Genomic DNA, 25,861 nt, shown 5'->3' with positions numbered 1-25,861 from the left:
AAACGTAAAAAGTAGTTGTTTTTTTCTATTTTGTTTGTACGACCAACTAATCACAAGCTAATGATGTGTATAAAGACAATAGCAATAAACATTTCAATTAAAAACAAACGTTTTAGATTTGCTCGATTTATTCAATTTGTAACTATTTTTGAAATTATTAACTATATTTTGTCTTTTTATTATCTTATATATGTAAAAAAAAATCGATGATAATAGTAGTATTTTCTAACAAAAACTAATTTCATTCAGTCAAATTTCATTTAGCAATTGAAATTAATAAAAGCAAAACTAGGAATTTAATAAAATACACAGTTTTTAGACCAAAAAAAAATTTCTTAAAATTAAACCAATGAAGGCGTTACAAAATAAGCAGTAAATAAAAATACGTTTTAATATCAATTTAGGTGTAAAAAACATTCTTACTACTGTACTGTTTATATTAAAATAAATAGTGTAGTTGTTTTTTTTTAAATAACTTCAATATTTTAACAGCATTTTGAAACCTTTGCTACCAAAAAGAAAATATTAAGAGATTTAATTTTTTACAATCAAATACTTTGTTTGTATTATACATCTCTAATTATTTTTAATAACATTTAAAAATTTGTAATATAATTTTTAAATTGCTGTATTTTTTATTAAAAAAATTGATATTTATAGATAAATTGAACTGTTGATCAGACATGTCTGAAGAAATAAACTCTTGTAAACTAGAAAACAACACGAACATACAAAATTGACACTAATGAGTTATAAGGCAAGAAAGAGATATATAAATAAAAATAATATAAACTCTACAAACTAAATAATTTAATTGGATTTTACAAACTAATAATACTACTTTCAATTTCATCTTTTTAGCTAACTTTAGTAGGCTAAATACTGATAAATGTTTGGATGAAACTTGTAGTTTTGATATACCAACTTTTGCGGTATTAATTAGACACTACTGAGTAGGGTTCATCTGTTGCCCCTCAAAAATAAAAGTTTTAGAATTTTGGTTAGTATAGTTTTTTGACGTTGAGAAATCACAAAAATAGAAAGAACAAAAAAAAATTAGCTTCCTAGCTGTAAGCCTGCCATAGCAAATTATTTTTTTAAATTTTGCTTTACATCAGTATATTTAAAAAGGGGGAAAAGGCTATTTCACTATAAACTTATATTCTCTACGTTTTTTGAGATAGTTACCTGAAGCGGTTAGAAAATGTTTCTTGCTATATTTAAAATTAACAAAATTAGAAAAAAATAAATCTATGCAAAAATAACGAAAAAAAAAAGTTTTGTTTTTCTTCTTTCTATTTATGCGATTTCTCAACGTCAAAAAATTTTACTAAGCGAATTTCTAATAAAATTATTTTTGAGGAGCAACAGATGCACCCTACTACCGAGGCTAAAGTCCTTTATTTAATCTGATTTCAAGCAAAAACAGTACGTTCAAATAGATGTACTAGAGAATTTTAGTTTAACAAAAATCGAAAAAGCACTTTTACTGCGGTCAAATTTTAATTACTTTTGTTTTCGACAGTAATCAGTTGTTTAACTGAAATTTTACAAACATTGATCACTAAAAACACGCAGCACACAAGTTAAAGTTTATCACTGTTTTTGTAGTGACACCAATTTTATAATAACTATCAAAAAAGTCTAACTGTGACAGGAACCTTCGTCAACTTCCCGCTGCCACCATCGTCGCGCCGACTCGATGACCCGCGACTCAACCAACTTCCCCGCTTTCCGGGATTTCCCTATTTGCTGCACGTAGGCGCACAGCAGGCAGAAGCTCCTCAGGTCGTTCTTCCTCCGCTTCACCCGCAACCGCTCCTCCACCAGCTCGGGACGCTTCGCCCACTCGCGCCACTCCAAGTACTTCCGGTATTCCCCGTCGTTCTCGCTGAGAAACTGGAGGTAACGAGCGAGCTGCTGCGGTGAGTCGAAGTCATCCGCGTGGATGAACGAACGTGATGGCGCCACCTTGAGGACGTCCTCCTTCGTCGGGCCCCACACCACCGGGACGGCCCCCGACCTGAGACCGTTGAACCAGAACTTTTCGGTCATGTAGTCCCGGCACGAAACGGAGTTCTCGAAGGCGAAGTAGAACTTGTACTTGCTAATTTCTTTGTAGAAAGACTCGGCGTACCGACCTCCTCCGATCACGCGGCCGCCGAAGCAGTTCCCGTAAAAGTCCACTTTCAAGCCGGCCTTGCGTAAACTTTTGGCGAACCGCACGCGCCTCTGGTAGCAGTTCGAAACCGCCCACACGGCCACCTTGCCCCTCGACTTTCTCCCCATCAGTTCGTCGACGTCGGTGTCGTTGTGACGCAACAGTTCCCTTAAAACGAGGTGGATGCTGCCGTAGGGGGCGTACACGTCCGAGTCCGTCCGGTAGGTGAAGGTCATGTTGTAGAAATTTTCGTGGGGTTCCGGCGGCCCGTCGCCGTGCAGCGGGCTTTCCTCCTCCCAGAACGCGAATATTTGGTGATTTTTTCTGTTTGTTGTTAGAAACGTGTTTATTGCTTGTTTATGCCAAGCCATGCTTTTGAGAAAATTAACACAAACTTCTTTTAATTCGGGATTTCGCAAATTATCCTGAATGATCAGAGCTCAACTAAAATGTCTTTTTTAAAAAGTTAATTACTCTTATTACCATTTTATAATATTTCGGAAATACAAGAAGTTTTACTTATTAGTTCAATTTACGCTGTATAGAATTAAATTCATATCGATATATTCAACATTCAATAAAATTAAAACTTTAACCAGCGTTTATCGTTAGAAGTAAAAAAAAAAAGTTTTAAAACAGCTAAATTTTTTGGAAGCGTAAAACTTATTCTCTGAAGAATTTGCATGAGTACAAAAATTTGATTATTTTTTGTTTTTTGATTGTGTTTTTAAATATTTCTAATGAAGATATTTCTTTCATAAAGCTTTTAGTTTTATATTATAGATAAAGACATATCAACAAAAAATATTGTTGCCAAAAGACACTAAGCTTTATTTTTTCAGTATTTAACTTTTTTGTTTTTTTAAATAAAAATGTTTTGCCAAGAGAAGTTTTGGCTGCTAAATTACACAAAAAAAATGTTCAGTTTGTAAAAGCTAAAAGCGACAAACTTTTTACTAAACTAGACTAATAAAATGAATAATTCAAAAGTACACAACAGCTGTATTGAACAATAATAAATGTCATTAATTATTTAGCAAAAGATAATTTTTGCTCTATCTCCGTCTTTTCAAAGTCATGACTCAAGTTTAAAAGTAGTTTTTTATAAAAACATTATTTTTTACTAGACAACCACTTTTTTTTTTTGCTATAGAGCTTAAAATTTTAATTACACTTCTACACCTGTTATCCTAAAACTATTATGCAATAAAGAAGCCACAAATCAAATTGCATTCTACTTTAAATTTTTTTTTAATTATTTTGTAATTTCTACATCATGTTTATAAAGATTGGAAATCTAACCTGTTTTTGGTAAGAGCTACGTCATTTACGGTGGAATGTTTTTCAAAAACTACAGCATGAGCAACATCAAGCTTACTCGTGTCATAAGTTATGTCGCAACTTATGTTAGCCAAGCAGACCTCGGGATTGGCCAGATAGCCGGCCTTGCCATTGTGCCTGTTCGACCATATGATGATTGTGTACGAGTTTCCTAGATGGTCTTTCGTTTCATCTTTGGAAAAAATAAAATTTTCATCAAAATGATCTGATTTGCTTTTTTTCGTAATTTCAGGACTTGGAATTGTATTTATTAAAGTTGCTTCAAACGTGGATTTTGATAAAGCAACCCTTTTTTGTAAATTTATTTGTCTCACAAAGTTTTTGCTAAGGATTATAGTTAATGAAAAAAGTAGTGTATAGTACAAAGTTCTTAAAATTTTTTTCTTCATAGCTTATTAATAAAATAGTTTCTGCAAGATTTATGTTATAAGTATTTTTACTTTTGAGCGTCAATTTTTTTATGGTGTTCAATTAACTTACTAATTATTTTTATTTTTTTGAATATTACATACGATTACTTTTCTTCTTTTTTTTATAACTAGTCATACTTCTTTTACAAAACAGTTAAAAACTTTTCCTGCTCTTTCAACAACTATGCTTAAAAATTCTGGTAAAAATAAACTAACAATTTTTATGTTTTTTGGTGTAACATTACCACAAGTTTTGATAATGATAAAAACTTCTACAACACTTTAAAATGACATCATGAAGGCAATATTGTAATTTATTTTTGAATTGAATAATAAAAAAATCTTAAACTGTATAAGTACAAAGAGGTAAATTTTAAAGGTTTTATTTTACAGATTCAAAGTACAAAACAATACTTAGTCCTGAGGACACCTTATTTATAATTTAAATCTAAAAATGTCGGACTTAACAAATTTTGTGGTTTACATACATTTGTACATTCCTATCAATAAAGTATAATGTAAATTAATATTCCTAGTAAAAGCCTCCCCTTGCTTTATTAACGAGTAGTGGCCAGTTAAATTTTTGCTATAAATATTTTGCGCAAAAAATTGGCTTGTCGGGATGTTTTTTAAATATTTAACTAGACTAAAGTATGATAGAGTGTTTATTACTGCAATACTTCAATAGAGTAAGTTTTTACAAGTTATTAAAAACTGAGTTTTAAAGCTTTAGAGTTTCTTCAACAAATATAAAAATTTATCAATTATTTCAGGACGAAAAAGCTTTAAAATAATAGTCGTTTAAAAATTATTTTAAATAAAGATAAGTGTTATAGCAAAAAGAAAACATATAAATATCAAAACATTGAATATATTGTTTTCTAAATTAGATAGATAAACTTTTTATTAATTTTTTGATTTAAAAGAAAACTAATCTAAATTTCAGGACTCTATTTAGCTTTCACCTCAAAAATAAAAACTGTAAAAAAACATTTTATATTGTTTAAACAGCTTCATAAATTTTGTAAAAAATTACCTAGCAAACTAAATAAAAAATTGCTAGAAAAATTTACTAAAACTACAAAACTATTTTCGCTAGTAAATCAAATGTTTAATACAACAAAATGGGTGTTTTTGCTAAATCAAACTAGAATTCAATTTAACAAAACTCAAAAAACTGTTTTGATTAAAATAAATTCTACAAAAGTAATTCATTTAACGGTTACGTTAACTTTGGTTTTATATTGATTTATAATATTTATTGTAAGTCAGCACAAAAATGTTTCAAGTATATAAAATATGATAACAAATAAAACTATAACACTTCAACCAGTAACTAAGAAAAGCTAAACCGAATTTGTCACACTCTTTTGTCTGACTAAAATTTAACAAAAATTTAACTGATAACAGAATAAACTTTTTATCTTGAACGTCTTTATTAAAAATTTATGAGCTGACGATAAAAAAAAAAGTTATTGGCAATTTTAGTTTCAGTCTTTGTGCCAAGTATGTTATATTTAGAATCTTATACAATCTGCTAAACTTAAATAAAAAACAAAGACTAGATCATAGTTTTTTACTCGATGGTATTCAGTATTAAATTTAAAAAATATTGTCTTTTATTTTTAGCTGAATAAACTACTAATTTACTTTTATTTAATTTTACAGTACAATATATAACTGAAGTTTGAAAAATTGTAAGTACATAACTCTTAGTTGTATAGTTAACTCTATATACTTTTAAATAATAGATAAAACTTTAACTATTTTCAAACAATCTTTTATTTTGTATAAAGTTTAACAAAAGTACTTGCTCCTAGAATTTATATAAACAGTCTATCTTCGTAATTTTTGTTCATTAAAGTAATTAATTGTCGATGGTTCTTAAAAAAACTACTAGTTTCTAAATTTTAAATAGTATTTTGAATACAATTTCGTACACAAAAGTGGCCAAGTTCTAGTTGTTGTTTATCACCAAAAAAAAAAAAAAAATAAAACTAAAATTTATTTATACCTTTTAACTGAATAAAGTTATACAATGTGATAACATTTTTAATGCTTATTGCTGTAAAATAAAATAAATTTTAAAGCTTTTAGATTTTATTAGATTTCCTTGGTTAAAAAATTGTGATAAAAATATAAGTAAAAAAAAAACTACCGACCAAGAAAGTATATATTTGGATTAAAAACTAGCTAAATTTGTTAAAAAATTGATGTTTCCACTCTATTAACAAAATGAATAAATCAATGTATAAAACTAACTTTTAAAAGTGGAGTAGCTAGGTAAAAATCTCGGTTTGAGAAATTGTACATGTAAAAAGTTAAAACTAGTGTTAATACTATAAAACATCAAGTTTTGCAACATATCATAATACCTTAATAATTAAAAAAATATCTTTGTGGCTACATGTTATTATTATTTTATTTGCAATATATAAGTATTTGGAACTAATTTTAGTTGATATTTTTATTATTGTTAAATAAAAGTTTTAAAGCTTGAGTTAAGAACCAAGTTTTGTACATGAAACACAAGAGTGGTAAAATATTTTTTATAAAGCCTATGGTAGTATTTAATTTTTTTAATAATTTAGTAAGTTAAAATAGAAACAAAAGTAAAAGTAATACAATAAACATAAACTAAACGACTTCCTCTCTAATGAAACCTACTTTATGAAAATTGATTTATCAAACACAAAAAACGTTGTTTTTAAAAAATTTAAATTAGTTTGTACAACGTAATAGCTATACATGTTCACATAAACATTCAAACTAGGAAAAAATTGTAAACAAACTGTTTATTGGCTTTACAAAAAAAGTATAAAGCAATTTATCATATCACAAGAAGTTCGATAGACGTTGAGAACATTTAGTTACTAATTAGTTTTGTTTGTTGAGTAATTGTGTCAGTCGACTCTTGCAATTTCAAAACGAGTTCGTTTAGTGTTTTCATAAACTAGCTAGTATTTTTATGCTCAATTTGGTAAACCACTTTTTTTTAATTAACTACTTAACCGAACAAGTTTGAAACATTCATTGTTTAAGCAGTTTATTTTAAAACATTCTTTTTAGACTTTTACTGTTTCTAAACTATTTCAAATCTATACTAGCCTTTTTAATGTTTTGTTTTTTTCAGCCTTTAGTTTTATAACAAAGTGATTTAAACGTAAAAGTGTAGAAAAAAAACTAATAAGTTTGTTTCAATATTTTATCTTTCAGTAAAAGAGTCAATACCTTTTTATAAATTCAATATTTTCTTACTAGTAGTTTAAATACAATGAAAACAATGTTATTATAACTTTGCAACAACTTTAAAGTTGACTTAGATAAACAAATGTAGTTGTATAATGCTGAAATCAAACTGTAAGAAAGTATTACATTTTCATTTACAAATGTTTGTTTATTTTTAAAATGTTTCGACAGAAATGATGTTTGTTTGTTTTAAGATCGTTTTATTTTCATTGCACTTACATTTTCTCATATTAAAGTTAAAAAAAAGTTAACTAAGACCATATAACTTTAGCACTTCATTTTTTACGTTTATAAAATCATAAATATTTGTTTAACATGTTTCGTTGTCAAACTCATAAAACAAAAACTAGAAAGCTATTTGTTTTAGTTGTTATAAAAAAAATGAGTTGACTATCAGTAAAACTGTTTTAACTAAGTTTCAAACTTAGCGATATACTCAACAAAAAGTACTAAAATAATAAACAAACATTCAATTTATATTGTGTAAACTTTTCTATACTACTTTCAGTCGTAAAAAGTTTTAACATCTTTAACAATAAACTAACTAGATAGTATTAAGTTTAATATCGTAATACAAGCTAAAAGCCCCACAAACATAAAAACAAAAATATTTTTACTTTAAAATTTGTGTGCTTATAGATAACTATTAGCAAAAAAAGTTACTGATATAAATTATTCATGTTTTTAATAGTTGTAATTAAGTTTACAATTAAACCAAAAATTATAAATTCGTTTCAAAGCTATTTTAGTTTTTATTTGTTAATTTCTAAAAGAATGTAAACATTTAAAGTCATGTCAACTTTTAAAGCTTTTTTAAACTAAAGTTTAACCAACTTTTGTGTAACTAAGCTATTATGCAAATTTGATATGTTTATTATGATTACTACTATTACTATATAAGTTCGAATTTATCATTTATTTATTTCTATGTATCCTCTTATGAGAATATCGTGAAATATATTTGATTTATTGTATTGAGTGTCTTTTGTATAGTGTTTAAAAAATTTCAATTAGACTTTGTTCAAATTAAACCAAAAACAAATTATTTGGTTTTATAGTAAAAGTAAAATGTTTATTAAATTAAATTTCTTTTTTTATTCTAGACTTAGTCATTTTGTACTCGCTAAAATAAATCATTATAATAAACTGCCTCAGTTACAAAAAAAAAACAATGTAGTCACAAAAAAAAAACATTTAAGTTAAAAATAAAACATTTGCAACTTTAACTTTCAAAGAAAATATTTGCAAACTCTTAATTACTTACAATTGTTTTTGTATGACGCAAAGTGCCACTTTTGCAGCCTTAAATAAAAGCGAGCATAAACAAGACAGTGAACAATAGTCAGTGAACAAAGCATATACTTTTATAAAAACTGTATGAACTATTTGAACATAACAAACTGACAAAATCTAGAACAGCTGTGTAATTTTTTAGTGGAAAACAAATTTTAACTAGCAGACTTATAGTTTTAGCTGGATTACATTGTAAATAGTATAAATAAGTAAGATAATTGTTTTAATCTAACTTAACAAAAAGAAGTATAAAAAATTGTACAACTCATGCATCTGAGATGATTTAGTAAAAAGAATAATACATATCCGTTTGCTAAGAAAAGGAAGTTCTTTAGTCATATAAAAACCAAAACTTTAACTTTTAACATTTTTAGAATTTCTAATGTATATGAAAAATAAAATGTTTTTAACTTACAAATTTTCTATGCAAATTTCTTTCTTCGTAATTCTAACTAAAAAACTAAAACTAAGTTACTGTATCGTTTATTATAGTAAAAGATTTACAATACGGATATACTCACTTATAAATCTTAGGTAGTATAACTAGTGAAAAAATAACATGTAAACGTATGTATTTACAATTGTAAGTAATTTAAGTTTTTACTAGAATTTTGCTTAATAAGAAAACAACTTTTAAAAGCTCTTTTGACATTTAACTGAAACAGTTTAAATAGTAAACTCAAATAGTTTAAAAACAAACTCACAGTCTTTTTCTTCTATATTGTTGTGTAACTAAAAAACATATTATTTAAAAACTAAAAAAAAACTACAACAGTATTATACAAATAGTTCTAAATAAAAGATAGTGAGATGAATTTCAAAAACAGGCTTTTAAAACAGATTACCTTTACTAATTTAAACGAAAATTCTACTAAAAGTTTATCTTTAAAGGAAGTTTTTAAAACTTGAAAAAACGTATTTCAAAATTCATTCTTTTTCCGTATGTGTAACAAGCAAATCTTAACTTTAAATATTGCATTAAACTCCAATGTCAACTGAAAATTAGTCATAGTTTTTTTTTATTGCATCAGTACCAAAAGTAAAGAAAAAAGGTGGAAATAATCGAATCACGGCAAACAAATCGATAAATTTCTACGTATTTACTAAGTTTTTGTAATATTCTCTTTGTTTTATTTGCTTTTTTAGTTTTAGGGTTTCAAATTTAAAATTGTGGTATCTTGTTTATGTTTGGCATAAAACATTTTGTACAACTTACTTAGATTAGACTACCGTAGTTTTTTATACTTAAGCATAAATTTGATATTAAATCAGTGCACGAAAAAGATTCCGCTTTAGCTAGTAAATCAATACAAATCATAAACGAACACATTTATTTATTTATTGGTAAATATGTTTAGTAATGAAAATATAAAGTTTAAATATTATCGAAAGTTAAACTTGATTACGTACTATAAATATGCTCTAAAGCAGGATTTCCCAAACTCATTTACTAAATCGCCCCCTTTTCAGTAACTTGAAAAAAAAATCGCCCCCCACGATTTTACAAATTAGTTTTTCTTTTGAGTACAAACTTTTGAGCTAAAAAAAGCTGTGTTCGAAATGTAATTTAGTCTTGTACTTCTTATGCACGCACTTTTGTCTTCAAAGTAGTTTACAGGGCTTGAGAAAATAATTTACAGTTATTTTCTTAGAAGCCCAGTAAAGTGTATTAAAATACTTAATTATTAAAAAGCCTTGAGTAATCTGTAATCAATCCTGTTTATATATGATCTGTTTTGAAACTATTAAAATTTTTAGGTCAGTGGTGGACAACTTTTGTAGTCAGCAATTCATATTTACTAAAAAATATTTTCTATTTTCAACTCGTTAGAAAATGTAATTGCGGGCTGCATGATTTAGAAAAATTACAAATAAGAAAGTTAAAAAACTCGAGCAAAATTGTAATAAAATGATTTAGTATTATTGTGATCTAGGAAATACATTTGTGAACTGAAAACGAAATGAAAGCGTATATCAAAATATTAAATATCAAAAAACTAAATTTTATTTATTTTGCACAAGTAGTTTTTAATTTACTTAGCGGGTCGAAATTCGACTGGATCTGCGACTAGATCTGAGCCGTACGTTACCCACCTGAAATCTCAACTTAAACCTGACATTTTAATAATATCTCATATAACAAATTTCGGACATTTAGAAGTTAATACTAAGTAACTTATTTAAGCCGCACAAAATACTTAAATTACTTTATAAATAGGCTTTTTTTAAATATCTATACCAGAGATTAAAAAACTGTAAAAGAATTAACAGTTTATTTTATACTAAATGAAATAAATATTAAAACATTATTTCTGATCTAGTTAAAGGAAGTTTGACCGACTGGTTGATTATCTCACATGAAAAGTGGTTTCATCAACAGCTTCAGTTAATGCAGTAAATTTACTAATTTCAATGCTAAGATATATTGTAAGCAAGTTAGTTGTAAAGTTGAAAATATAATTTTTAATTTTTTAAACTATTTGTTTCGTAGTAGAATACCATGAAATAGCATTTGACTTGGAATAATCTTTAGGGAACTGAACCTTAATTCTAACATTTTTTTTTTCTTTATTTAAATTAAAAAAAAAAATCCAATGTTTTACAGTTAATTCTGTGAACAGAGGGTAATCAATTAAAAAAAACTAACTTAACTAGGTTTAAATTTTGTTTTGTAATTGTAGCAGTCTTTTTGATGGCTTATTTAATTCTGTTTAAAAATTTTTTTTTCTAGCTATTAGGCTACAATAATTTAACAGAGGAAAATAGTGAAAAACTAAAAGCTAGTGTTTAAGTATTAAAATAAACTAAGTATATTCTAATTGCTAATATATATTGAGTTAAGATAAAACAAAAAACAGTTGTATTAATAGTTTAAAACTCCTTATATTATAATAAACTTTTGAACAATAATAAATCAAATTACAAAATAAAACTGTGTTTAAGAAACTTTTAAATGAAAAAGTAGAAGTCATTTCAAATAGAAACCTCAAATTTATACTCTTTTAAAACCAAAAAAATCTTATTAGAAATAAAAACTTTAATAGTTATCAAAATATTACAATCAGATAATAGTTTAAAGTGATATAAGTTGTATACATATTAAACTAGTAATAACAAAAACCTGTCAAATAAAAGTCTTTCAAACAAATAAATTAATCACTATGCTATAAAAACTTTTAGTGTAATGTAAAAAAACGAATATCAACTACAAAATTAACCAGGTCAAAATAAAATTATTAAAATCTTTAAAACATAAACCATTTAATAAATATAGTAGACTTCCGCTTGAGTTCGCACTTTGAAAAAAATCAAAAAGTGCAAAATCAAAAAATTATTACCATATTTTATTTTTACAAAATGACAAATTTCAATATGTTATATGCAATGATGTTATGAATAATCTTGAAATCCACTAAAACATAAAACAAACTTACATAAAAAAAAGATCTATATAAGCTATTTAATATTATATATATTTTGTTTTATTAATATTTAGTTAGTAATAGACTTTACTTTAGTTAAATTTAATAAAATATAAATTTGCACTTTTTTTGGGTAAAAAGTGCGAACTCAAGAGAAAGTCTACCGTAAATAATATTTATTAGGCATTATGCAAACCTGTTGTAGAATTAATAGCTTAATAAAGTTGTTATTATAAAAAAACTACTTAAATACAATACAAACCAGGTAAAATAAGAAATACTTCAAAAGATCAAATAAAATTAAAAAACTTTCATAAAATAATATCTGCTACTGAAGTCTAATATAATGTGGAGGATGAGGAATATGACTGCTTGCAAGTTTTTCTAATCTGATTCTTAATTAGTAAAATAGAGCCTTAAGTCACCTCCTTTATAAATATCTAGATTAGACCTTTTGCTCAAGATGTTGATAACTGAACTGAAAGCTTTCTCAACAACATAGCTAAAAGGAAAAGCTATAAACCATTGCTTCTGAACCTTTTTCTAGTGGCGGAACCCTTTTCCAAAGTTCAACTTTTCCGCGGAACCCCTAATTTAATTTTACATAAAATGTTTAATATAATATTTCCTGCAAAAAACAAAAGAATTTCAGTGAAAAACTAATTTTTCAGCAAAAATATATCATTGTTAGAAATCATACCAATTGTAATAGTATTAAGTCGAGTCAAACTCAAAGTGCGCCAGAGGCAATAGGTATTTTATGATTCTATAATAAATTAACGAAAACAAATATGATTAATCGCAACGTCATAAAAATCTTTCCTTGCATAGTAAAAACAAAAGAGAGCTACAAACAATAACGAAATGAACATGAATCTAATCGAATTCACAGATTACTGCAATAAACGGGTAAGATGCAAAACAAAAAATAAATAAAAAACATTTAGTGCGAAGCTTGAACTTGTCTCTTAGCAACAAGCATGTCAATGTGTGGCAGGATTTTGGATAGACGGAGACAGGCAGATAAGGTTGGAGTCAGCATTCAGTTCTTTTGCTTCGTTTTAATGTTTGTTACATGCGAAAAGACGAACTCGCAAAGATAAGTGGTGGTGAATGGTAAAATAAAATTTACTACATGCTTTGCTAATACGGGGTACTCTGAAATTTCACATATCCAAAAATCTAAAAACTCCTTCCCTTTGAAACTCAATTTTAAATTGCTATCTTGAGATAGTTGCAGCAATTCGTTTTCTGTATCTGTAGGAAGATTCACTTCTTCTGAAGCAATATCACACATAAAAGGATTCAAAATCCATAAATTTCCGATGTGAACATCTTCAGGAAAATAATGTTGAAACTTTATAGACAAAAGATCAAGATGGTTGTATATTTCGTCAGAGAAGTTGAATTCTATGCATTTTTCATGGGCCTCATCAAACCGGTGAAACATCGCAAAATTACCTTTGCTAACCATTGCTTACTGGGTGAACACCTGCTTCTTTAATTCAACGAGACGAACCAGTGTCCGCCCCTTCGACAGCCAGCGAACTTCGTTGTGATAAAGAAGTCGCAGATGGTCAGCATCTAGACTTTCACATAAGTTATTGAAACACCTGGCCTTTGTGTCACTTTTCTTTATAAAATTAACAGTTTTAATCGACGCTGAGAGAAATTCCATTTTATGTGTTCTAGTTTTTTTGAAGTTTTATAATTTATATGTTTTTTTTTCTTTCAAATTTCTTTTTTAAATTTCAAAAGGCTTCGCGGAACCCCTGAGAGGCGTCGCGGAACCCTAGGGTTCCGCGGAACCCCATTTCAGAAGCACTGCTATAAACAACAATCTTAATTCCTCTAAAATGATTGGATACTTTTGCCTTAGTTTTTGTTGATTCCAAAAGCTTTAATATCGTTCTTTGGAAGAATTTACGTTGGAATTTAAGTTCAAGGTCAGTTTGTAAGTCTGAGAAGGTTTCCTGTAAGTCGTTTACTTCAAAAGTATTTGCCTCGAAGGGATCCATACTTTTATCTATATGATAGCTTTTTTGTGTCAAATCTAAATGTTACTACTTAGTATGTTAAAATTGTTAAAAATTCCAGATTTTTTCCAGGTTTTTTTTTGCTTAAATTGTCAAATTCTAGGTTTTTCAAGGTTTCTAGGTAAATTGGCAACCCTGTATAGTTTTATTTCTTAGTCTAACTTAGTGACTTTTCAAAAAGCAACTGGAAATATCATGAGGTGATAGATAGTAATAAATAACATAAATTTTTACAAACCATTTATAACCCCAAATAACATATATTTCAGGTTATAAAATAGTGAGAGGGATTCCAATCGTCTATGATATATGTAATTGTTAAATATGGAAATATATAAATGAAAATATAGTATTTACTTGAAAGTAGGAGTCATAAGCACTAGATTTTTTTTCTTTTTTTTTTTCATAAATAAAATAAACTTTTTTGTTTAAGTTTTACCTCAGGATCAAATAATTAATAGCAAGCTAAAAATAGTAAAATAGCAAGAAAAAAAGTAAAAATCTTATGACAACCCAAAATTTTAAAATCGCCCCCTTTTCGCCCCCTTACTAGTTATCGCCCACCCTTTCGCCCCCTTACTAATTATCGCCCCCCCAAAATACTAAAATCGCCCCCAGGGGGGCGATATCGTCCACTTTGGGAAACCCTGCTCTAAAGTCTAAAACAATGCAAAAACATTTTTAGAGAAAAATTTTTTAATCTTTAAATATTTTTAGATGTTATCAAAAAATCATCAAAAACTCAAACTTTCTCGCAAGCATCAAACAAAAAAACAAAGAAAACAACAAATATTTGCGTAAGAAGTTGAAAAATAATAAAAATATTTAGGGCAACCTTTAATATTTAGTTTATTTACGTTTGTTAATGTATATGTTAATCATGCAACCAAAATAAAGTATTTCTACTAAGAAAAATTGAAGCATTAATCTATAATATCATAGTAAAAATCAGTTAAAAATATAAAATGCCAATAGTTTGGAAACTATTTAAGTGAACGAATTTTTCTTGTAATTTTAAAACTAATTACATATTCTTCGTAAAATTTTAATCGATTTAGAATTAAAAATTAATATCAACAATTCATAAATGATTAGAATAATTAACTTAGTTTTAAAAATTAAAAAAAGTTTTGTTACTTTTTGTTTTACTATACGGTCGTCCCTAATTTATTATTATTTGCTGTAATAAGTTCTTAAATTTTTAGCTGTGTAAAATGAATGTATTTTAAAAGAGAGTTGTTTGAAGAAAAAAATTAACTTTACCCTACATATATGCCTGGCAAAATAAATTAAAATGAGTGAAATATGTGTTTTTTTTTTAATATATTCTTTTAAAATAAGCTTCTTTATATTTATGAAAAGGTTAGTTTTTATAACTCATTATGTTTTTTACTTTGGAAAAATCAAGAAAACAGCAAATGTTGTTATACATTGAACAACTTAAACTTATAAACCTTATTTAGATTTCAATTTCAAAACTGTTGTAATTTCTCAAAACTTTAAAAAACTGATTAAATAAATTGTTTTTACAAAATAAAACTTTTCATTCAAAAAAATTATTTGATTAATTATAGTGATTCTATTTTTGTATACGCTGCAATAACCTAAAGTTTTTAATATTTTAAAGCTATGAGTAAAAATAAACTGAACATCAAAACCAAAATATAACAGTTGCTTTTATGTTGCAACGATTTATCGTCTTAAAACTAACATGTACCGACAACTTTCATATTAACAACCAATTTAAAACTTAAATTATTCAGACGAGTATTTATTTCATTACAATTGTCTCATAAAGAATGTTGTAAGTCATTCGTACTATATAGTAAAATATACATTACTATATTATCAATTCAGTAAGTTGTTAAATTTTTATTTTATTGCGTCAGTAACAGACGCATAGGAAAGGGTGAAATGTGTCAAACAATGGAAAAAATCAATAAATTTCTATGGTTTTACCAACTATTTTAAGTAATCACCTTGTTTAACTTTTTTAGCTAGTTGTGGGCTCTTAACATAAAGTATTAGTTATTGTATTTTTATACGCTTTTTACATTTATGTTTCAGTGATGGGGTATTTAAAAATTAATTGCAATGTTAATTATTTTCGTTTATCTGAATTTTTTATTGCCTTTTATGTTTTAGTTATGAGGTATGCAAACTTAAGTTGCACTGTTCGTTATTTTTGTAAAATAAGTAAGCTGTAATTTGTTTCTTTAAATATTGGATTTAATAAACAATTTATAAAATTACAACTTTTTAATGTTTGGTTTAGTTTTCGTTAATTAAACTAAAAGTAAAAAAAAAATATTTCGAACACAGCTTTGTTCGGCTAAAAAGTGCGTACCCAATCGGTAGTGGGTAACTAAGTGTTAAAAATATTTCCTTTTAAAAATAGTTTTTCGACTTGCACATCCTATTTAAATAGTAGAGTTTAAAGTTGTAGAAATTGTAAAACAATTCGTGTAACAGACTAGTCAACAACTATCTAAAGTTTGCGCTGGACTTACAGCGTAAATTATAGATCAGTGCTTCTGAACCTTTTTCTAGTGGCGGAACCCTTTTCCAAAGTTCAACTTTTCCGCGAAACCCCTAATTTAGTTTTACATAAAATGTTTAATATAATATTTCTTGAAAAAACAAAAGAATTTCAGTGAAAAACGAATTTATTAGCAAAAATATATCATTGTTAGAAATCATACCAATTGTTATAGTATTAAGCCGAGTCAAACTCAAAGTGCGCCAGAGGCAATAGGTATTTTATGATTCTATAATAAATAAACGAAAACAAACATGATTGTTTGCAACGTCATAAAAATCTTTCCTTGCATAATAAAAACAAAATGAGAGCTACAAACAATAAATAAATGAACATGAACCTAATCAAGTTCACAGATTACCGTAATAAACGGGTAAGATGCCTAACGAAAAATAAATAAAAAACATTTAGTGCGAAACTTGAACTTCTCTCTTTGCAACAAGCATGTCAATGCGCGGCTGGATTTTGGATAGACTGAGACGGAGACAGGCAGATAAGGTTGGAGTCAGCATACAGTTCCTTTGCTTCTTTTTAATGTTTGTTACATGCAAAAGCCGGACTCGCAAAGATAAGTGGTGGTGAATGATAAAAAAAAATTTACAGTCTGCTTTGCTAAGACGGGGTACTCAGAAATTGCACATATCTAAAAATCTAAAAGCTCCTTCCTTTTGAAACTCAATTTTAAATTTCTTTTCTCAGATAGTTGCAGCAATTCGATTTCTGTATCTGTAGGAAGATTCACTTCTTCTGAAGCAATATCACACATAAAAGGATTCAAAATCCATAAATTTCCGATGCGAACATCTTCAGGAAAATAATGTTGAAACTTTATAGACAAAAGATCAAGGTGATTGTATATTTCGTCAGAGAAGTTGAATTCTATGCATTTTTCATGGGCCTCATCAAACCGGTGAAACATCGCAAAAATTACCATTGCTAACCTTTTTCTTCCAAAAGTTAATTCTATTTTTTAACGCCTCAATCTTGTCTGTAATGACAAAAATGGAATTTTGCTTCCCTTGCATGCTTAAGTTCAATGCGTTCAATTCTTCGAAAATATCGGTGAGATAAGCTAGTCTGGCCAAAAAATTATCATCTTCAAAGAACTATACTAATTCTGAGCCTTCATCTTTAAGAAAGGTGAACACCTGCTTCTTTAATTCAACGAGACGAACCAGTGTCCGCCCCTTCGACAGCCAGCGAACTTCGTTGTGATAAAGAAGTCGCAGATGGTCAGCATCTAAAGTTTCACATAGGTCTTTGAGACATCTGGCCTTTGTGTCACTTTTCTTTATAAAATTAACAGTTTTAATCGACGCTGAGAGAACTTCTTGTAAACAAGAAAGAAGATGTTTTGTTGCCAAGTTTTCTCTATGTATAAAACAATGTATTCATTTAGCTTCAACTGCTTTATCCTTCATTTTCCTCACTACACCATTTTTGGACCCAGTCATAGACGCTGCACCGTCAGTACAAATGCCGACACATTTATTCCACCCTAAACCCTTGCTGATGAATTAATTTTCGACACATTTCATTACTTCAACAGAAGTTTTTTATAAATGAATATCAAAATAAATATCATTAAGTTGTAAAAATTAAACAGAAAAAGCAATTACTTAAATAACAAACTTTAAAACTTTGCTAACACATAGACATTTAAACATTTTTATCATGTAAATTTAAAAAAATTATTTCAAACTCAATTTCTGTTAAAATTTTAAAGACCTGGCCACAACTTTTTAAAATTAGAGTATCATTTTTTATCATGTAAGTTTAAAAAAACTATTTAAAATTCAATTTCTGATAAAATTTTATAGGCCTGGCCAGATTTTTAAAAAATTATAGTAGCATTTTTTTTAAGTAAAAAATAAGCTTTTATACATTATAAAATTAAAAATCAAGCTAATTGACATCTTTTAAAACATTTTTACAGCATTTGAAACAATATAATATACCAGAAATAAGTTTCTGATAAAGATTTTTTATATAGTTTTATTGTGTAAACATTTAGAATTTGTTTTGATTGCTCCTACATTGTTTGCTTTAGTGATAATACAAGTATTTTCATGACTTCACTAAAAATAGAAATTCAAAAATTTTGGGCAACCAGGACACCTATTAATTATGAATACCCATTTAAAGTCTTACCGCTAGATACACACTAAGCAGATCAATGAATAACTATAATTATATATGTTTTCCATTATATGTGTTTCATTTTTTTTGAAGTTTTATGCTTATGTTTTTTTTCTTTCAAATTTCTATTTTTAAATTTCGTAAGGCTTCGCGGAACCCCTGAGAGGCGTCGCGGAACCCTAGGGTTCCGCGGAACCCCATTTCAGAAGCACTGTTATAGATTGTAATATGAAATTTTTGTATCTAAACATTAAATTTGTAAAGGTCTAACTTTTAAAATTTACTTGCGTTAAAACTATTCAGCTACGAGAACGACAGGAAGATCTAGCTTGAAAACTTATAAAACAGAATAAAAAAGCAGAATATAAAAAAAAGTTACGTTTAATCAGACAGATATAAAAAATAACTAAAATAATAACATTAACTTGAAATTATAATTAGTCAAAATAAAATAAAATTAAAAAAAAATTAAGTTAAGTTAAACTATATAGAAAAAAGTGTTTCGAAACAAAAAAAAGTTTAAATACAAAAACAATATTTTTTGAACTAGTATGGATTTAAAATAAAATCTGATTGAAAATAATCTAAAAATAAACAAGTTTTACTAATCGGGTTAGATATGATCGGCTCTCATTTTTATACTTTGTTTAGTAGTGGTATGTACAATTAATGTGACAATTTACTTTAAAGACGACAATCAAAGTTCTTAACTTAAATATAAGGAGAATGATGACTTATAAATTTTAAATTATTATTTATTTACTGTATGTTATTGTAAAAATTTTTACAGATTTTACAACTGATGATCTCGTTTGACTAGTTTCAAGCGAGTGAAACATTGTATCGTTAATAATATTTAAAATTTATGATTGGATGTAGAATTACGATAAAAAAGTACTTTAAATAGTTTTAGAATTTTCTTGTAAATTTTTTGAAGATAAAAAGTTTTATTCAAACTTTAAAGTCAAAGAAAGCAAACAAATAAACTAATTTTATAGATCAACTACAACTATCTCAGTTTTATTTCTGGAAAGTATGGTCCTCTGTTGCATAAATCCAGAGCAGGGTTTACCAAAGTTTGTGTCATAACTCATAATGCCCGTTTATCAAAATAAAAAATCTATGGCCCTCTCCGACAGCATACCTCAATAAATAAATACGCTTAAGACCTTTTTCTTTTTGCTCTTCATCATCAACTCCAGAATGCCTGGTGTAAGTTTCAAATTATTTAAAACCTTTAACAGCTTATGTCCCCCTAAATTTTTGAGATTTTCCCATAGTTCCATAGTTTTGGTTATTTCAAAACTTCCATTTAAACAAGCCTAAGACCTTTTTTTGCTTTTCATCATCAACTCAAGAATATTTAGTGCAAGTTTCAAATTATGGCTTCATAGTCCCCTGTGACCCCTTTACTACTCACACTCTCCCACCCACCTTTGTTGCTTATGGCCCACATTAGGAAACCGTTTTCTAGAGTATAAAATGTTTACTAGGTATTTAGCGTTGTAGTTATAAATTTTATTAATCAGTTTTATTTGTTGTAACTAAAATTTAAGTTAAACAAAACTTAAGAGTATTAAACTAATGAACTTAAACAAACTTTATAAACACATTACACAATCCCGACAGTAGGATTTAAACTAATATAATAACAGTTTAAATCAAACTTCCGTAATTTTTAACACTTAGCACAATAATTTTCACAGAGTCTTGTTTATATCTAATACATAAACTCCAGTTTATAGCTTTTACTTAGTTAAGAAAGTTTAACATGAAATTGACTAGAAGTTTCAAAAGTATATTTTTTTCCAAATTTTTTGTAACTTTCTTTTTTTGTACAATTTTGTTTTGATAATTGTAAAGTAGTTTTACGTTTTTTAAAGCTAAAATTCTTCAATAGGTCACAAATTAAAACTAAATCACAAAAAATAGTTGATAAACTCACAAGCCAAAAACTATTTTTTGATACCATAAATAAATCTAGTTTAAATATTGTTTTTTTTTCTAAACCTAGTTTTAAAATACTAAAAGCTAAGTATTTTTATAAGACATGTTGAAATTTATAGAAAAATTATATAAACAATGTGTTATTTCTCAATCTTGTTTAAAAATTCTAAAAGCTAAGTGTTTTTATGAGGCATATTAATTTTTTTAGAAAATTTAAAGACAATTTTATGATAAATGTTAGTTTCTATACTTAATAAAAGCTAAATAACTACTTTTTAACTTAGATCGAGCAGTTGTTTACATTTATTTTAAATTTTTTATAAAGGTTATAAAACATTATATATAATTTTTTGTACATATTTGTAGGTTTTTGAAGCATGCTAGCCTACGTCTTTTGTTCACATAAAAAAATTTAGACCTGATCGTAAAAACAACTAAAGAAAAAAGACCCTAAACAAAAATCTTTAAGTAATCTGTAAATTTAAAAAAGCATGTATCCAACTTTTGATTGAAATAATAAAACAAAATGTTAAAACTTTTTAAATACAACATTTTTTTGTTAGTTTTTATTTTTTTTGTTTTTTTATTGCCGTGTAAAGCTAAAACCAAAATTATATAACTTTCTTTTTTTTGTCTACTATAAACTTGTTTATTTATTATTTTGTTATTTTTTTTATTTCAGAAATATCAAAAATAAATCTAAGTTTATATAACTTACTTAATGAACATATACAGTTTTTTTTATGGAAGATTATTCAGTCATAGTGGCCAAGATGTTTTTGATTTTAGTATTTAGCAAGTTTTGTGAATCTTAGAAAATTTATATGATATAACTAAAATTATTAATAATCAAAAAAATTGTATATCTTTAAGGAATGTTTCAGGTTTTCTTATACTTTACCAACTCAAACTTACCATTGATAAAACTGTATATTTTTTCCTGATATTTTTTTCATGGTTAAATTTTAAAAATATTTTCATAATACATAAGACATTGCTTCTGAACCTTTTTCTAGTGGCGGAACCCTTTTCCAAAGTTCAACTTTTCCGCGGAACCCCTAATTTAATTTTACATAAAATGTTTAATATAATATTTCCTGCAAAAAACAAAAGAATTTCAGTGAAAAACTAATTTTTCAGCAAAAATATATCATTGTTAGAAATCATACCAATTGTAATAGTATTAAGTCGAGTCAAACTCAAAGTGCGCCAGAGGCAATAGGTATTTTATGATTCTATAATAAATTAACGAAAACAAATATGATTAATCGCAACGTCATAAAAATCTTTCCTTGCATAGTAAAAACAAAAGAGAGCTACAAACAATAACGAAATGAACATGAATCTAATCGAATTCACAGATTACTGCAATAAACGGGTAAGATGCAAAACAAAAAATAAATAAAAAACATTTAGTGCGAAGCTTGAACTTGTCTCTTAGCAACAAGCATGTCAATGTGTGGCAGGATTTTGGATAGACGGAGACAGGCAGATAAGGTTGGAGTCAGCATTCAGTTCTTTTGCTTCGTTTTAATGTTTGTTACATGCGAAAAGACGAACTCGCAAAGATAAGTGGTGGTGAATGGTAAAATAAAATTTACTACATGCTTTGCTAATACGGGGTACTCTGAAATTTCACATATCCAAAAATCTAAAAACTCCTTCCCTTTGAAACTCAATTTTAAATTGCTATCTTGAGATAGTTGCAGCAATTCGTTTTCTGTATCTGTAGGAAGATTCACTTCTTCTGAAGCAATATCACACATAAAAGGATTCAAAATCCATAAATTTCCGATGTGAACATCTTCAGGAAAATAATGTTGAAACTTTATAGACAAAAGATCAAGATGGTTGTATATTTCGTCAGAGAAGTTGAATTCTATGCATTTTTCATGGGCCTCATCAAACCGGTGAAACATCGCAAAATTACCTTTGCTAACCATTGCTTACTGGGTGAACACCTGCTTCTTTAATTCAACGAGACGAACCAGTGTCCGCCCCTTCGACAGCCAGCGAACTTCGTTGTGATAAAGAAGTCGCAGATGGTCAGCATCTAGACTTTCACATAAGTTATTGAAACACCTGGCCTTTGTGTCACTTTTCTTTATAAAATTAACAGTTTTAATCGACGCTGAGAGAAATTCCATTTTATGTGTTCTAGTTTTTTTGAAGTTTTATAATTTATATGTTTTTTTTTCTTTCAAATTTCTTTTTTAAATTTCAAAAGGCTTCGCGGAACCCCTGAGAGGCGTCGCGGAACCCTAGGGTTCCGCGGAACCCCATTTCAGAAGCACTGACATAAGACATATAAAGTTTAAAATAAGAAAAAAATATATTCATAAAAAAAAACCTGTTATAAGAAATAAGTGGTGTGTAGGTAGATAACTAATGGTCCTTCTTCACAAAAGTCTACTGACTATAATTTGAAGAGTTCAAACTTTCTTCTTAAAGTAAAATTTAAAAAAATCATTATACAAGTAATTTAAAAAAAAGGTTTGCCTAAATATTTTGTTTGTTGATACTTTGTAACACCAATTACAGTTAACTTATTTAAAAAAATATTTTCAAAACTATTAGAAACTCAGTGAAAAAAAAAGATACTATAGGTGGCCACAAAACCTTGAAACCTGAAATTTGACAAGTTGGACAAAAAGAAAAACCATGAAAAACAGGATTATTTTGAATTTTAATTTGTTAACAGTTTTGTTTGGAAAAAATTGTAATTTTTTTTCATTTTTAGAAATTAAAAAAAGGATACTACAGTTCTTTAACTAGTTATTGATAAATTTTTATATATATTATTACTTTCACTAATGAAACTACTTTTTTGTTTTCGTTTCCATTGTTTTTAATGTCATGTAGACTCAGTAAACGAGAACCTCTTCTGATGCAACTTAATAGAGTTTAGATTAGAGCAAAAGCAAAATAAGAGCAGAGCGAAATAAAAATGTCTGATGTAAAGTTTTATGCCAAATGTGGTTATAGCAGCTGAAATAAGTAATACAAGTTATAAGTCATTAGTTGTAACTACTTTATTTAAATTAGCTGTAATAAGTATCAATTATTTAGAATTTTTAATTAATTAATTTTGCTTAGTAGTTTGGATTTAGACTGTGATAAAACTATGCATTTTTTTTCAATTTAGCTAATTTAATACCAGTATGGCTTAATATGTTATGTATCAACATAAAGGCTTTTGAATCATTATATGAGAAGAATTTTGAATAAATTGATTGTTAATAACAGTAAAGGTTGCAATAGAATAAAACAATTGTAACACAAACGTGAATCCTCAATATAGTTAGTAAATTTAAACTATCTTTTCAGATACTAAAACTTCAAACGTGTAACAAATAGATTTAAACAATAGTACCAGGGATAAATTCTTTAGTTGTAAATGATAAAAAGTATGTTATAGATGTTTACCAAAACTTGAAAAATCTTGCAAAAACTTCCTTTTTTTTCTAATCTTAACATTTTTTCTATAGTTGCAATATATTTGCAATATTTACCATAGTTGGCAAATTTTACATCATTTTCCATAGTTTTTTCAATTTGGCTATTATTTGCAATAATTGCAATATATTTGCTATATTTTGCCACAAAAATCCATGTTTGTCATAAATTGGCCAATTTCTGTCACATTTGCCATATTTTTTATCACTTTTGTCAATATACATTTGCCATAATTGCCATATATTGCAATATTTTTCAATTTTTCCATGTTTTGCTATAATTGCCATATTTTGCCACCTTTTACAATACTGCCGTGTTTGTCCAATAATAATATTTATTGTTACAATAAATAATATTTGTAACATCTAAAAATTAAGTTTTTGTCCCTGATACTAGAGTTAAAATTTGATAGAGGATTCACGTTTGTGTTACAAAACGTCTCAATAATTTATTACTAAAAATGGTCAGAACCGGTACCTAAGATCAAATAGATAATAATTGTTTTCTTGTTTTTATTAAATAGCTAAAGTCCTTAATGATCCTAAAATAAAAAACTTAATAAAATTTAAAGATTTTTTTGTATGTAAACATTAAGGTTATGAAATAGTTGTACTATTTTCTATAAAAATGTTTTACATATTAAAGGGTTGACAAAAACTCATGCTACTCATGATAACTCAGACTAAATTGAATAATTTCTTTAAATTTCAGGCTATTTTTTATGACCTTTAACTTTTTTCTAATTAATTTTGTTACACTTTTTATTTTACTGTTCTAAAGTTTTTAAGCTCGATTAAAACTGTAATATATTTCAGTTTTTATCTCATAACATTTTTTCATTAATAAAGGGTAGTTTTATTTATCTCATGCTAGTTTTTTATCACTCAGTCTGGCACTATTGTCTCAAAGAGTGACAACCGTAATACTAGCAATTTTACTAACCAGCCAAGTAAATTTTCAAGTACCAAGGTATTTAGTATTTGTTTTATTGTATAAGTTGTTATGTTAGTTTAACATGTAATTTTCATAAGTTCTAACAATAAAAACTCTTAAGAGAGTAAGAGGAAAAAAAACTGAAAAGTTGTTTCATTATAAATTAAAACATTTTAATGAACATAATTAAATAAAATACTTTTTACTTGTTATATCTTTCATAAAATTTGAAAACTAAAAGTTTTTTAGTTATCCTAGGTCTATAGAGTATCCTGAGTGTTAAAAAAAGCGCTCAAAATTTTGGTCTAAGGACCTGGTTTACGAGAAAACCTTTCGATTATCGAGTCATACATCAGGATACAGTTTAATCTCATGTCCTAGACAATTTTTTTTTGATTTTTAAATATTTTTTCACGAAAGTTGTTTTATTTTTCTTAGGTATATTATGTATACATTTTTCGGTATTTAAACTTGATTAAAAGTTTTTTTTTGTTTTATAATGTTCATACCAGAGTTATTAAAATTCTAACAGTTACTATGGTAACTCAGCAATGAAGCTTATAAACTTTGGTTTGTTATAAGTTAGTAATTTTACGCTCGAGTAAACAAAACAATGCCTTTCAACATCTTTGGTTCATACTTCTTCTTTTATCAATTACCTTATTAAGTCAGGCTAGTTATTGTCATTCAGGCAAAATACCATTTTCAGCTACAAAAAGTAGCAACTCTGTTTAACTAGTTAGAAAATTTTGCACATATACAACTTATTTCAAAACTTATTTAACTAAAACATCCTGTTTTAAAGTTGATGCCAAGACTTGTATTTTTTTTTAATTTAAAACTTTGTTTTCAAGTTTTTAAGATTATTATTTAGTAGTGATGTAAAAAGTTTATAATTGTGTTAGTAGTGGTTTTAAATAAAAATACAATAACAA

The 25,861-nt window shown here is 27.0% G+C and overlaps 1 protein-coding gene across 1 annotated transcript; it reads right to left on the bottom strand.

Annotated features, from left to right (window-relative positions):
* Positions 1-1,073: 1,073 nt before the first annotated feature.
* On the bottom strand, positions 1,074-22,684 carry LOC145838846 (4-galactosyl-N-acetylglucosaminide 3-alpha-L-fucosyltransferase FUT6-like). The gene is made up of 3 exons (XM_082946468.1): positions 22,488-22,684; positions 3,464-3,790; positions 1,074-2,485 (listed from the first exon to the last, which is right to left on the bottom strand). Exons 1-3 carry the CDS (start codon positions 22,682-22,684, stop codon positions 1,645-1,647), a joined length of 1,365 nt encoding a protein of 454 aa, XP_082802594.1. The 3' UTR covers positions 1,074-1,644.
* Positions 22,685-25,861: the final 3,177 nt, after the last annotated feature.

This window comes from Thalia democratica, chromosome 6 (genome assembly GCF_965202585.1).
Source record: "Thalia democratica chromosome 6, ktThaDemo2.hap1.1, whole genome shotgun sequence".
Taxonomy (NCBI): domain Eukaryota; kingdom Metazoa; phylum Chordata; class Thaliacea; order Salpida; family Salpidae; genus Thalia; species Thalia democratica.
This window is presented reverse-complemented; position numbering and strand designations above follow the sequence as displayed.

What these genes read in the sequence shown, in the direction of transcription:
- LOC145838846 (XM_082946468.1), bottom strand. Translation starts at nt 22,684, where the DNA reads ATGGAATTTCTCTCAGCGTCGATTAAAACTGTTAATTTTATAAAGAAA. An exon ending in AAGAAGCAGGTGTTCACCCA is followed by an intron (nt 3,791 to 22,487) that starts GTAAGCAATGGT and finishes TTTACAAAAAAG; the next exon opens with GGTTGCTTTATCAAAATCCA. An exon ending in GTAGCTCTTACCAAAAACAG is followed by an intron (nt 2,486 to 3,463) that starts GTTAGATTTCCA and finishes AACAACAAACAG; the next exon opens with AAAAAATCACCAAATATTCG.